The sequence below is a fragment of the Perca flavescens genome, chromosome 2 (assembly GCF_004354835.1).
Source record: "Perca flavescens isolate YP-PL-M2 chromosome 2, PFLA_1.0, whole genome shotgun sequence".
Taxonomy (NCBI): Eukaryota; Metazoa; Chordata; class Actinopteri; order Perciformes; family Percidae; genus Perca; species Perca flavescens.
The window spans coordinates 14,043,812-14,057,316 of NC_041332.1; the positions used below are offsets into that span (position 1 = coordinate 14,043,812).

At 42.7% G+C, this 13,505-nt stretch overlaps 2 protein-coding genes across 5 annotated transcripts in view; one reads left to right on the forward strand and one right to left on the reverse strand.

The window, feature by feature from the left end:
• Positions 1–4,517, forward strand: part of nt5c2b (5'-nucleotidase, cytosolic IIb) — a 22,807-nt gene extending 18,290 nt beyond the window's left edge. For both annotated transcript variants that reach the window (XM_028601685.1, XM_028601694.1), the window contains 4 exons: positions 70–121; positions 439–499; positions 783–959; positions 2,743–4,517. In XM_028601685.1, coding sequence (XP_028457486.1) covers positions 70–121; positions 439–499; positions 783–959; positions 2,743–3,009 — 557 coding nt within the window. In that variant the 3' untranslated portion in view covers positions 3,010–4,517. The remainder of the gene's footprint in view (positions 1–69; positions 122–438; positions 500–782; positions 960–2,742) is intronic.
• A 3,256-nt stretch (positions 4,518–7,773) lies between these two features.
• cnnm2b (cyclin and CBS domain divalent metal cation transport mediator 2b) overlaps positions 7,774–13,505 on the reverse strand; it is a 47,023-nt gene continuing 41,291 nt past the window's right edge. For 2 of the 3 annotated variants that reach the window (XM_028594780.1, XM_028594770.1), the window contains one exon: positions 9,875–11,558. In XM_028594780.1, the coding sequence (XP_028450581.1) occupies positions 11,286–11,558 (273 nt within the window). In that variant the 3' untranslated portion in view covers positions 9,875–11,285. Of the gene's footprint in view, positions 8,380–9,874; positions 11,559–13,505 lie in introns of those variants that run through there. The other variant, XR_003694054.1, reaches the window with a different exon arrangement.

Here is a 13,505-nt window from a genome sequence, read left to right on the forward strand (position 1 = left end):
ACTAATGCTCAAACACTGTATATCCACTGTACATCTACGTGAGATTCACTCTCTTCTCGTGTTTTACAGCATTATTCGAGGAACTGCAGGGCCTGGACATTTTCTTGGCAGAACTCTACAAGTAAGAACTCTGAGCTTTAGCCTCCCCTCCCTTCCCCGTATCCCACCTCCCCCCCCATTTACGTCTCTTACACCAGTTTTGCTGCTCTTTGCAGTAACAGGGTGCGTTTGAGAGAGAACAACGGGGTCAATAGGGTAAAGTCGAAAGGGTCGGTTCTCGCAGGCCGTCAGATAACCAGGTTCACCGAGGTTATTTATAGCGGGGCACGACCTATTGCAACACTTCTTTGACATATTACCTTTCAGCAGATTGATATCAATATCCTCCCCTCCCTCACCCTTTCACCGTCCTCATCGCCTTTCCCTGTCCTTCCCCAGACATCTGGACAGCAGCAGTAACGAGAGGCCAGACATCAGCACTCTTCAGAGAAGAGTCAAGGTACGGTATTAATCACCTCTGTTTCTATGACAACAAGATACTTGTCCACATGCTTTTAACACTGGCTGCCTAGAGACGGCCAGTTATCACTGCCCACGCGTTTGATACGGTTTGTGTCTACTATAGTCTAATCATTAACAAACAATCCACTTCTCCATCAAAGAATCACCTCTCTCAGTCCCTGGTGAGGTAATCCACACCAACATCCCTGATAAAGATACTATACCTTCTATGGTTAGGATAGTAAATCCTCTCACAAATGTCTTCTCTTCTCCTTTTTTAGAAAGTGACACATGACATGGACATGTGCTACGGCATGATGGGTAGCCTTTTCCGCAGCGGCTCCAGACAGACCTTGTTTGCCTCTCAAGTGATGCGTTACGCCGACTTGTACGCAGCCTCCTTCATCAACCTGCTGTACTATCCCTTCAGCTACCTCTTCAGAGCTGCACACGTGCTGGTGAGTCACTGAATGTAAATTGCGGGGAGCATGAATTACACGTTTCCGCCTCAGAGGGTTAGGGCCAATGGCACTTCTTTATTTTGCTAAAAGAGATGATGAAAGTCTTGTCTCATAACAGATTCGAAAACTTCACCTGTAGACATTTCTCCCAGGTCTTTAAAGGTCTAACATGAGTCTCATTATTTCCCCCCCCCAACTGTGTAAAGACATGTTTGCATTGTAGATACTTCAATACCCTACTTCAACTACCCTAGCTCCGCAGCATTAATCTCTCAATGCTTCTGCGCCCACTTCAGGCGTATTTGTTTCGCAATGTGCGCGTAAAAGCACGGCGAGGTATGTACAAACAGGCCGCACTGAGGTAAAAGCGCGGACTACCTGTCGCGGGAACTGAAAATGGCAAATTGCGCTTTTCCGTGTCATGCATATGCATTCACGGGAGGGTGAAGGGGAAAGTGGGAGTTTCCCATAAAGAGATGGGAGGGGAAGCGTAAAGCGTGCCTAATTATGTATTTCCGTTACCCACATTATTGTGGGTAATGTAGGCACCATGTTTTGACGAGGAAGAAAATAGCTTGGAATAAAAGAAGACAACATTTTTAGTTTCCCTGCGTCAATTTAGATTTTCTTTTGTTCAACTGTCCATAGTGAGTCCAACAATATTTAGGGAGGGCAATGCTAAATCGGTGGAGTGCTCTTTTAAAAGTGGAGCTATAAAAGACAGAAGGCTTTTTTGGAGGCTTAGCAGTCATTGGTGGATAATTCTGTTATTGACGGAGGGGGGGGAGTGATAGTATCTTCCTTATAAGACAGAGAAAGGCTTTCTAGTAGAACCCTGCAAGCCCGTTGGGGCCCGACGGGGCCCGACAGGCTAAGCCCATTCGGGCCGGGCTCGGCCGTTTTTTTTTTTTTTTTTTTTTTACAAATCGGGCTCGGGTCGGACTCGGGCTTATTTTAGCTTCTCTCCTCATTGTGCCCATCTTAAGGCCATTTTACAGTTGTGCGGAGGCTCCACGCAGAGCTCTCGCCGTAGCCTATGTAAGTGGCCTGATGTTTATACTTGTGCGCTGGTGTGTGCGTCGAGCTGCGTGTGTGTGTGTGTGTGTGTGTGTGTGTGGGGGGAGTGTGTGGTAGAGGGAGAAGTGAGAGAGTGCTGGCGATCGGAGCGAGTAGCGACTCTAGAGTCATAGTGACAGAAACAAAGTGTCTCCCCTGTGTTTTCTGACTACGGTGGGAAATCTGTAACAGGAAAAGTTGGCCCTCTCCTTGATTTCATGTTGTTTATGGAGAAGGTGTGACGTGTGTGTGTTTGCGTGTGTAGCAGAGACAGTGCGCATCAGAGAGCGCGCATCAGAGAGCGCGCGCCAGAGAGAGCGCGCGCCAGAGAGAGCGCGCGCCAGAGAGAGCGCATCAAAGAGCGCGCGTCAGAGAGAGCTTAAAGTGATTGATGTTGGTCTAGGGTCGGGCTGGGTTTGGGCTGAAAAAATTGCAGGCGTTGTCGGGCTGGGGTCGGGTAGGGCTTGAACACCACGGGCCAGGGCCGGGTTAGGGCTGGAGTTTTTGGCCCGTGCAGGGCTCTACTTTCTAGGTTTATAATCTCTAAAGTTTACATCTAAAGGGGAGCGAAAGAAGATTTTCGCGTGCACCCGTTCTGTAAAACACCCTGACGGAGCCCTGTGCCCCAACCTGCTGCTTGGATAAACAGCAGACTCTTCCTGTAAATCGGCTCGTGTTGCAAGTTGTTTTCTCACATTTTGTCCTGCCTCCTCCTCCTCCCCAGATGCCCCACGAGTCGACGGTGGAACACGCCCACGTGGATATCGACACCGAGTCGCCACTGGCCACGCGCAACCGCACCCACTGCAGCGACTGCAAGGACCTGGAGTGCAAACGCACCCAGCTGACCCGCTCCTTCAGCGAGATCAAACCTCCCAACCTGTTCCCCCAGACTCCCCAGGAGATCACTCACTGCCACGATGAGGATGATGATGAGGAGGAAGAGGAAGAGGAGGAGGAGGAAGAAGAAGAAGAAGAGGAGGAGGAATAAGCTGGACATGCAGAAGAAAGCGAGGTTTCTGATCCTGCCTTGTCATGTTTCCAACTAGAGTCGGTTAGTTATCTCTCTCAAAGTGAGGCAGGGAGGAAAAACATTGTGTGTGTGTGTGTGTGTGTATATATGTATGTATATGTATATATATGTATGTATATATATATATACACACACACACACAGTATGCACACCAAGACACATACTGAAGATTTCTGAGGAAAGGACCAGTAGCGAGACAGATCATATGACTGTCAGAAGACTGTATGCATGCTCGGTCCTCTGAAACCCAACTATTCCTAGCTTCATTATGTAAAAAAAAAAAAAAAAAACACTTTATGATTTTTAATTAATTTAATTTGATTTCTGTATTATTTTCTCCGTCAGACAGACAGAACATCACACACTTCGTTATGTTGTTTTTTTTAAGCTGACTTGAAAGACCTGCTGGTGGATTAAATAGACGCAGTCACATTTTCAGTTTGAATCATAACTGTATGCACATTATAACAAACAAAAAGCACTGTTCAGTTACGGTGTCAAAACCACCACCCCCCCCCTCCCCCGCACAAAGTGTATTAAAACTTTGAAGCAACATGGGAACAACATTCACTTTTTCATCTGTGTAGTTTAGTTTTGTGTCTTTTACGAGTACTTTGTTCTAACTTGTATGTAAGGGTGTGTGTCTGTGTGTGTGTTTCTCACTCAGACTGCAGCATCCTGAGTAACAGTAAGCTAAGTACTAAACTTGTACTAAACTGAAGCACAGGAGCACTTAAGCACAAGCCGGCATTAGACGGATGCATTTTTTGTTTTGAAGTTTGGTTTAGAGAACACCTTGTGGGACACGAGTGGCTCTTGAACTGATGTTTTGTTACCAAGCAACAATGAGGACGGAGTACTGTAACCGTATGTTATGCCAATAGACTCTATGACTATGTGTAACAGGAGCGTTAAAGTTGCCTCAGCATGCAAGGAAATTAGGATGGACCGTCAAAGGCTCAGTTCAGTCGGTTCAGTGTAATCAATAGCTTCAGACTATGATTCGCGTGTTTTGTTTATCTCTTTGGTATCGGGGCTTTGTTGGGTGTTTTTTTGCTTTTATCTGCTGACCCTGAATTGTTGAGAGTGTACAGTATTCTTCGGTTGGGCCTCCAAACACTGTGAAGTGACCGTTACATTATATTGTCGGTTCCAGCTCGGTTAACAGTTCAGAACTGGATGGAGATCTCTGAGTTTAACCACTTGACTTTTCATTTTCATGACTTTTCAAATAAGCAACATGATAGTTAAAAAAAAAAAAAAAAATACATGTTACGGTATTATTTATTAAGAGTTAAACTATCAAAACGCTCAGCTAATCTGCTTCATCGGGACGGTATGAGCGTGGTATGATTTGATTGACAGTGCGTGCCTTTCCATACGTCCATTTTCAACCTGCATGGAAATGTGAAGAAATGTAAATAATAATAATAAAGTGTTATGCTTCCCAGAGGTGGAAAACACCAGCAAAATGGGACAAAGTGCAATGGAAACACACATTGCCAACACATCACGACATGTGATAAGAAGCATGTGACCACTGAAGAGATTAACAATCGTGACAGAAAAAAACATCACATGATGAGACCCTAACCTTACGCAAACATACATTTCCATGTTTTTTTTTGTTTTTTTTTTACTCGTTTGAGGTTCTTTTAGGTTACGTTCTCTCGCTGCATGCTCTTCTTCTGTAAAGGTTTTAATGGCACCGGACTGGAGAATTGGCGCCACCAATAATATTTGCGAAACAGTAGTGAGTGGAAACATACTTTAAAATGCATTTTCTTTAAGTTTAAGAATGTTCACTCATTTTGGATTCAAATTTGTCATCCGATTTTAGATTTAAAGGGGAACTATGCAGTTTTCTTTTGTTTAATTTACCTTAACTGAACAGCTTCGGAGTCATTGGAACGGTTATATGACTTTTTTCGAGTTGAATGGTGGTCGTCTCGCTCCCCCCCACCTAGTGCCTGTGAGCGGAAAAACTTCCGGCCTCAGCGTCAGGAAGTATCGCGTGATATCGGGTCTCGCGATGTAACAAATTGCTTCACGGCACTGCACACATACGCCCATTCAGGAACCGGCTAACAAGGTAGCGATGGAGTTTTTCCCCCTAACGTCATGGCTGAGCCGGCAAAAAAACGAAGCAGAAAGCTAGGAAAGCATTGTCGGAGGAAGAGAGAAAGAGGAAACGGCAGACTGACCGAGCGAGGAGTCAGACACGAGTAAACATAGGAGCTTCCAAATATCTGTTCCGAAGCTGTAGGGGGACCTCTATAGAGGAACCTGCGAGTAAAAAGCTGCGAAGAAATGGCCAAAAACTGCATAGTGCCTCTTTAAATGTTGCTAAATCGTGATAAACAGAAGTTTGTGACTTCACATTTTTCCAGAGGAGCCCCGCCTACTTCACACTAGTACGAAGAGCACAAAAAAACAAACAGATGTCTCTCATGTGAAATAACAAAACTGTTCAAATTCTGCCAGGGTACCGTGTGTTCATGTAAGACCCCATAGTGATAAGCTGATGGAGAAAATGTTTTCAGGGCCTTTTTAACCCAGGTATCGCTGGCACGTCCATTTGTGTCTGTTCAACACGTGTGTCCAACACCAAGAATTTCAAACATGGTGACTTTTTTTATTTTTTTTTATTTTTAACATCTAGTTTATCCTGTAAGTTAACTTTCCTAACCTTTTTTGATATTTCGTCTTGACATGCTGTGTCAATCCCGTACTGTAAGTGTTGGATCGGCCTGTTCATTGAGGCCACAAAAGGGAAGAAACATGCCGTCTACTTTTTTGCATCGTTTTTGGTTTGGCTTGATGTGGTGTGGAGAAAGGTGAATGTGTTTAACTCTATGTGGGCGACTGGATAAAAGCTTGTAGGACATTAAGAAACACATTACAACTGTTGGTTCTCTTTTATTATTTTCCTTTTTCTTTTCTTTACAAGTGAAATATTTGTATTCTCAATTTGATTTTGTTTCTTGAACATAGAATAACTGGATATGCTACGTGAGGCAGCTGCATTGCTAATGTTTTTTTTCTTTGCATATTTTGTATATGCATGTGAAAATAACAAGCATATCCACTCTGCTAAGGTGTTTATGGTAGCATTGGTTCTACTTCTATGAGGACTGCATCATTTGTCATTGTAGTTTAAACGGGGACAAAAAAAACCAAACTGCAAACCTATAGTAAAATTAAAAAAAACAGTACAATGACGAGAAATGTGAATAGCATGTTCAGTACTGCAACAAATATGTTACTTGTAATCAATACCTTGGGTTATTTTTATTTTTCTAAGCTAGTGTTTTTAAATAGTCTTGGTTTACAGAACTGTAAATAGACATTTCCATTTCCTTGTCATATTATTTCTTTTCCAAATAACTTTTTATTTTAAATTTTTTTGTTAACTTTTATACAGTACCGCTGAAGTCTGTCGCTCTTAACTAACTAAAGCCTGGCGAACAGGTTACAGTGCTTTTAGAAGATTTGTATCCATTGTTGTGATGCCCCAAATACATCCACATTAACAACAGGTGCCAAAAAAAAGTCACCTTTATTTTCTAAACTATAGTAATCTTTTGTGTTATGCATATCCATTCAAGTTCTCCCGAACAGTGTTTTGTTTGTTTTCAGAAATTATCCTACAGACTGTACATTGAGGTAAATTACATAAGAATGTAGAATAAAGATAGTTTTTCATAATTTCTTGTTGTTTTGTTGTTTATATTTTACGACTGTGATAGGCTGGATTACCAACTGGGCACAGTGGGCAGTTACTAGGCTCCAGGTTCACCTTGTGGCATTTTAATTGTTTGTTTGTTTGTTTATTTAGGATCCTCATTAGCTCCTGCATTGCAGGTGCTATTCTTCCTGAGTTGTTAATTGCTGCGTAAATCGTCCTTAGCAGTCCCGACTGATCATTACCCACTGATCATTACCAAATGTCCCAGTTAGATTATAAACGCCGTAAACCTATTCCTTGTAAATCTTTACAGTTGTTCACTGAAAGAACAAAGCAGGCCGGCCTTACAGCACGATCCTAATTTTCTTTAAAAATTGCCATTTTTCAGCTTTTAGCTTGCTAGCTCAAAGTTTGTTTAGCTGTTATTTGTATTAGCTGTCATTTGTTTTTTTTACGTGTATCTATTGTCTGTAATGGCAGCTACTGCTATGCACTATGCACTTTTGAGTCCATGACAAATTTCCACTAGGGATAAAGTATATTCTATTCTATTTCCTAGCTTAGAAATCTAGACGCACCCGAGCGGCAGCAAATTTGCAGCCAGGGGATGTGGGTCTGGCTTGTCAGGCTAGTTGTTTCCCGTATCAAAGGGATTTTAAGGAAAAGCAACACTGAGAGTGGAAGGTGAGGGGCAAATGTCAGGCTTGATCCTGGATTTATACTTCTGTTGATCCAGAATATACCAGACCAAGTAAGGCTGTAGCAGCAAAACCCCAGAGTGTGTCGTATTGAATTATAGAGCATTTCATTGCTTAGGAACTCAACTTTGAATTTGTAATTCCTATATTTGAACTTCTCTGGTGTGAGTATCAATACCAAGTGTGTGTATATTAGTTAGAAGAAGAAAATCATATATTTAGGAACCCGCCGTTTTTATTGCTAAAGCATACCAAAAAAAAAAAGAGGCTTTAGAAACATTTAGTAGGCTAGAGCTTTAGATTGAGTACATTGACTTGACATCAACTGCGTGTCTGTTAATCATTCACTTTTTTATTAAACCACCAGCTGGAGGAGGCAATGGGAATGTTGTTCGTAAGGTAGAAGATGCATTATGGACAGCACATGGGTACAATAGCAGCATTGGGATGGACAAAAAGACCAGTTAAACACAGGCCTGCAAAGCATTCACATAATGGAAGGTTGATAATCTTGTGTTCAGCCGAGGATGAAGTGTGTGTGAGAGGAAAAAGATAATGTGTGTATAACAGAATATTGAAATAACCCAGTCACAGCTAGCGGATGTGACTGTCACCAGTGTTTCCTGTTCCCGGGCTTTTGTACTGTCATCGTGCCTCTTGTTCTCCTGTCAGGCACTGAAGTCTGTGAAGCAGAGTACGAGTGTCCCAAGCACAGTCTTAACAATCTGATCCTCGTTCACTGGCTGTACCTCTGGAGCGATTGTCCCTGCAGAGCAGGAGCGGGCCTGCTGCATCGGAGCACTTTCAAGTGAACCATTAACAACAACGAACACAGCTGCAAACAATGCAGAAGTACTTTCTGTCTGGTTATACAACCGATACGCCCCTCATGGCTGAGCAGATGGAAAGGCTGTTTGTCCATGTGTGCCGTTTTCAGGGGTCCTTTACACACACACACACACACACACACACACACACACACATTGGATTACATGTGGAAACAGCGAACACCAGTGGATACAAACTGCAACTGAATATTAAAAGAATTCAGCTGCCTGTAAGGTGGCCAGAAAACTTCCAGCACACAGTAGTACATAGAATGTTAATGAACAGGCCTGGAAGTGCAATCAAAGTAATTGTTTAGCAAAAGAGTTAAAATTCTACACCCCTACAGAAGTGTGTGTGTGTGTGTAGCTTTAGGAAAAATTTCAAGCACATATACAGTATCTTCAAATCATTCCTGTCTTTATGAGGTAAAACAATAAGGGCAAGAAGGTACTAAAGCAAAAAAAATAAAAATAAAAAATCTAATAAAATAAAAATAAAAAAAGAGTAGTTTAACATTTACACTTATTTGCTTTCTTGTCGAGAGTTAGATAAGATTGAGACCACTCTTATGTCTGTATGTTAAATATGAAGCAGTAGCCAGGAGATCTTAGCTTAGCTTAGCTTAGCATATACAGACTAAAAGATTACTAACTACTCCAGTTTCTCCAGAAGTCCAAGAAATAGTCATATAACACTGTAAATTATACACTGTTTGTGTGAATTTAACAAACAAGATATAACTTGCTAATTATTGAACATTAAGTTTAAAAACGACAAGTTGTGGTTTTTCGGGGCCAGACTATTTCTTGGCCAGGATCAGTGACTTCCTGGACTAATTAATGAGCTTTAGAGATGGTGATAGGTGGATTTATTTAAACCAGTGGACCCCCCTAGTTTTTATGCTAGGCTAAGCTAACCGGCTGCTGACTGTAGCTTCATAATGTAACGTAGAGAAACGAGAGTGGTATCAATCTTCTTGTCTTAACTGTCAGCAAGAACGCAATTTAGCTTATTTCCAGTAATGTGAAACTACTCTTTAATTGTGTGATTTTGAAATTGTGAGAAAAATAAGCATATATGGCTAGTGTTTCTAAGATAAAATCAGTATAAATCTCTGTTTAATAACATAACATTTGTGAGGAATATTTTAGATTTTGATCTGAATTAACTCAAGAATTATTAAACATGGATTATCTGCATTGTGTGGGGAGCCAAAACAAGTAAAGTCTAGTTTCTTTCACATTCTCTGCTGTCAAAAAATAGCCTTTATATGAATTGAACTGCCGGCCCATGCTTTGTAGACACACACATGCAAAATAAAAATAAAATAAAAAAAACAAGTTCACACACATAAACAGTGGAAAGGAATAGCTGTGTATCATTCATGGACATGTTTAATGTCGAGGTTACTTTTTGTGACGTTGATGATGCTCAACATGTTAGATGAGGTCATTAATACTGTGCAATTATCAAGTTTGATTATGCTTAAAATTGGCAAAAAAAAATAAGACACATAGCCTCCACATGCATAGGTGCTTTGTTGACACTTCCACCACCTGGTAGAACCCCCCCTGCCCCCTTCCCCCCCCCCCAATACACCGTGGTGAATAGTCCAGGCATCATTACTCCCACATGAACATATAGTAGACGTGTTTGAGGTCAAAAACATGAAAGAGACAAGGAGAAAGAGAGACTGACTAAGGACAATTTTGCTTGTGGATGGCTGCAGTTTAGCATTTTTCAAAAAACAAATATACATACATACAGTACATACATACAAATATATCTGTCGATTTATAATACAGTGATTTTTTTTATCATAATCATCTCTTAAATAAATTTCTGTTCATTGCACTTTGTTAAAATAATTAATTATATGATTTCTCTTAAAGGCAATAGTGTGATTGTTTAAAAGGTGAAAAAGATAGTGTACCATAAGCCTGATTTAGGATAATAGTAAAAATAACAAGATCTGTAATATACATACTGTATCTGTAAAAGACCCTCACCACCTCATATACATGAATGGATGTTTGTCTCCATATATGTAGCATGTCCTTTTTGATATGACATGTTTGCCCCACGTACACCTTTGTGTACATGCTTGTGCATGCTCGTATGCCACTTTATGTCATATCATGTCTCCACGCATACATATATACATACAATATTATAAAATAAATAAATACAGGAAAACATTCTTGGTTCGTGGTTTAACGGATTCTTTCAAAGCGGTTTTTGGTGCAGTCTTTGACCAACCGTTCTCTCTGCTTGTTTGGGTTGGAGTCCTCGCTGATGGGATCAACAACGACTGAGCCTCCCTGAAAGACTCACGGGTGGGGAAGCTGCATTTGTGTGTGTGTGTGTGTGTGTGTGTGTGTGTGTGTGTGTGTGTGTGTGTGTGCGCGTGTTTGTGTGCGAATGTGTGTGTATATGGGAATGTGACTGTTTGAATATGTGTGTATGTGAGCAAAAACAGTCTGTGTCCAGTGTTAGAAGGGGGGACCAAAGTCTTTGGCCTGAGGAGAAAATACAGCGAGTGTTGCGTTATGTTATGTGTGTGTGTGTGTGTGTGTGTGTGTGTGTGTGTGTGTGTGTGTGTGTGTGTGTGTGGTTGCGTTTAGGGGAAAGGGACAGAGTTTGCATGCACTCTGTTGTCCTCTAGTCCAAGTCACCGCTATGAAAGTGTCAGATTGTCCCAAAATAGAAGCTCAGTCACAGGTACTGTCCGAGTGCACCCTCTGTAAGAGGGTGTAGTACAGCAGGGATTCTGACAGCGTTTAGGTTGGGGCGTTCAGGGTGACGCAGCACCCGTCTTCCCCACTGCCCCTCCATGAAAGGGTTCCACTGACTGACTGACTGACTGACTGACTGACTGACCGGGGGCTACTGGTTGGAGCAGAACCCTCACTCCACCCACCTCCGCTTCCCCCATTTTCCCTCATCTCCATCTACGCCACCGCTCCGTGTGTCCACGAGACAGGGTGGAGGGTCGGGGTCTCCACCGGGCTCGGCGGGGCCTAGATGGGTCCCTCGTTGTGGGCGCTGTGGTTGCTCCTGCTGAGGCCCACACAGTTCTGCTGCTGGTTGAGCAGGTAGGAAGTCTCGTTGGCCACGGATACGGACATGGCAGGGGTGGTGCTGGCTGTGGTGGTGACGACCGCGGGGGCCTCCACTCCATCGTGCAGCTCCGTCAGCGTGAGCTCGATCTTAGTGAACTCACTGTCTGTCGATTGGGGAGTTTTGTCCATCCGTGACGCCATTACCGCGTTCTGGTACTGTTGGCGTGTTACCTAGGAAACAGAGGATGGAGGCATGATAAGGTCAATTGTCACAGCAGAGGGTTGGGCTTGATTGGACTGGTAGGGCTGGTAGGTACCTGCAGGTCATCCCACAGTGACCTGCCCGACAACCCTAGACTTGCCAAATCTATATCAAATCTATACATCGCTTCTGAAAACGTATTTTTATCCTAAGCCTTTGTTTCATTTGTTCGCATGTGTATTTATGTGTGGTATGCTGGTTGGTGTATGTGCGAAATGAAAATACATATGTAACATGTATGTTTTATGCTTATCTTTTTTTTTTTTTTCATTTCTTCATTTTGAAATTTGGTTTTGAAAATCTGGTTTTGAAAAGCGCTAAATCGAAAGTATCAGAGGTGGCTCAAAAACAACCATGTCAGCTGTCAGCCAATTAGCGCTCTAGTTTTGCTTAAATGCCCCAGAGTGACACAAAATATGTTACATAGGTTAATGGATGTGTACACGAGGAAACATCTGATTACAACAAGATACAAACTGATAAAACAGCTATCCATCAAATTTATCTTTAACTTTAAACATTAATTGAGTTGTTTGGCCATTTGGGGGCAGCAGAACAAAAGACAATATTGACATGTTATTATCACCTATTTACACATCCAGCAGCAACACTAGCATTCATTTGGAGTCGTATTTCGGGCCACCTGATGAATGTAAGTCCAATATTCCCTCTCTGTTAGCTCAGATTTCAGCCTCCACTAACTCCTGAGGGAAAAATCGGTCTCTTTAAGCTGCCTAAATCTTCCTCTACGTTTACCAGCTAAATGCTAACTGCTCGCTGTTTTATGCGCAGCAGGTAGTATACATTTGTTTTAAGAGCTTTCTCACTGAAAACAGCTGCCTGCTGCATCTTGAAACAACACTGATGAGATGATAAAGTGAAGCAAAACATTAACGTTGCGGACCATAAAACCAAAACTGGGAGCTGAAAGACACTAAAACGATCCGTAGAGCTGAAGGGACCTGCAGAGCGGGCTTCAAAATCATTTTTATCCTACACTTACTTGTAGTAGGGAGAATGATGCCTCTGGCATTCCCACTTTTGCGCCCTGATCGCCTGTTCTTGCACTGTGTAACTTTAGCGAGCGGGTACGATCTCCCGCGAAGTGCTTAACGCTTTACGGCACTACCAATGATTTTGGTGAAACTGGATGATATTTTAATGGAGAAAATTGTTTTTCTGGTTTTCTCTGATATCCTCCGGCTGCTCTGCCTCGACTCTCAGGGATTTAGGGAGTTTCCTGATGGACAGAAAGCTTCACTCAGGCTAACCGCTAACTGCTGCTATCTGTTAGCTCAGTTAGCCGTGCTGCTGGGACTGGGAGGTCAGAGCACGGGGGGAGTGTTGATGTTTACACCGCTAGCACTGTAGCTTTGGACCGCTGGGAGGAGGAGGCTTTCAGGCCCGGGGCGGGGGGGAATGCTGGCGGCGCCAGTGTAGTGCCAGAACCGGAGCCGGGCAAGCGGGCAAAGGGAACCGGGTTCAGCAGCCGCTACGGACATCATGGCAGAGGCGAAGAGACCGAAGAGGACGTTGACGGAGGAAGCTAAGAAGAGAAAAGGAGAGAGTGACCAAGCAAGAGGTCTTCGGGACAAGTGTAAATTTCGGACGGGCTTTTAGTCGTTGGCGAGATCTTTGCGAAATAAAAGGCTGCAAGACAGACGGCGAGCTGACCATCTTGCTGTCGAACCAGTTAGTAATATTAGCTGGTTTGTTTAGTCTCGTGTTGTTGCACATGCTTATGTTTGGCTGTGTTAGCAAAGTTGTCGACTCGCTAGTTTTCTTTTTTTTTTAAGTAATGTAATCATCAAGAAATGCACGTTTAAAGCTGTCTATATTTACGACAACGGTGTATAAATGAATTGCACTCTGAAAACTGAAGGGGCACTAAATCGCAAAGAAAAAAAAGTCCAATG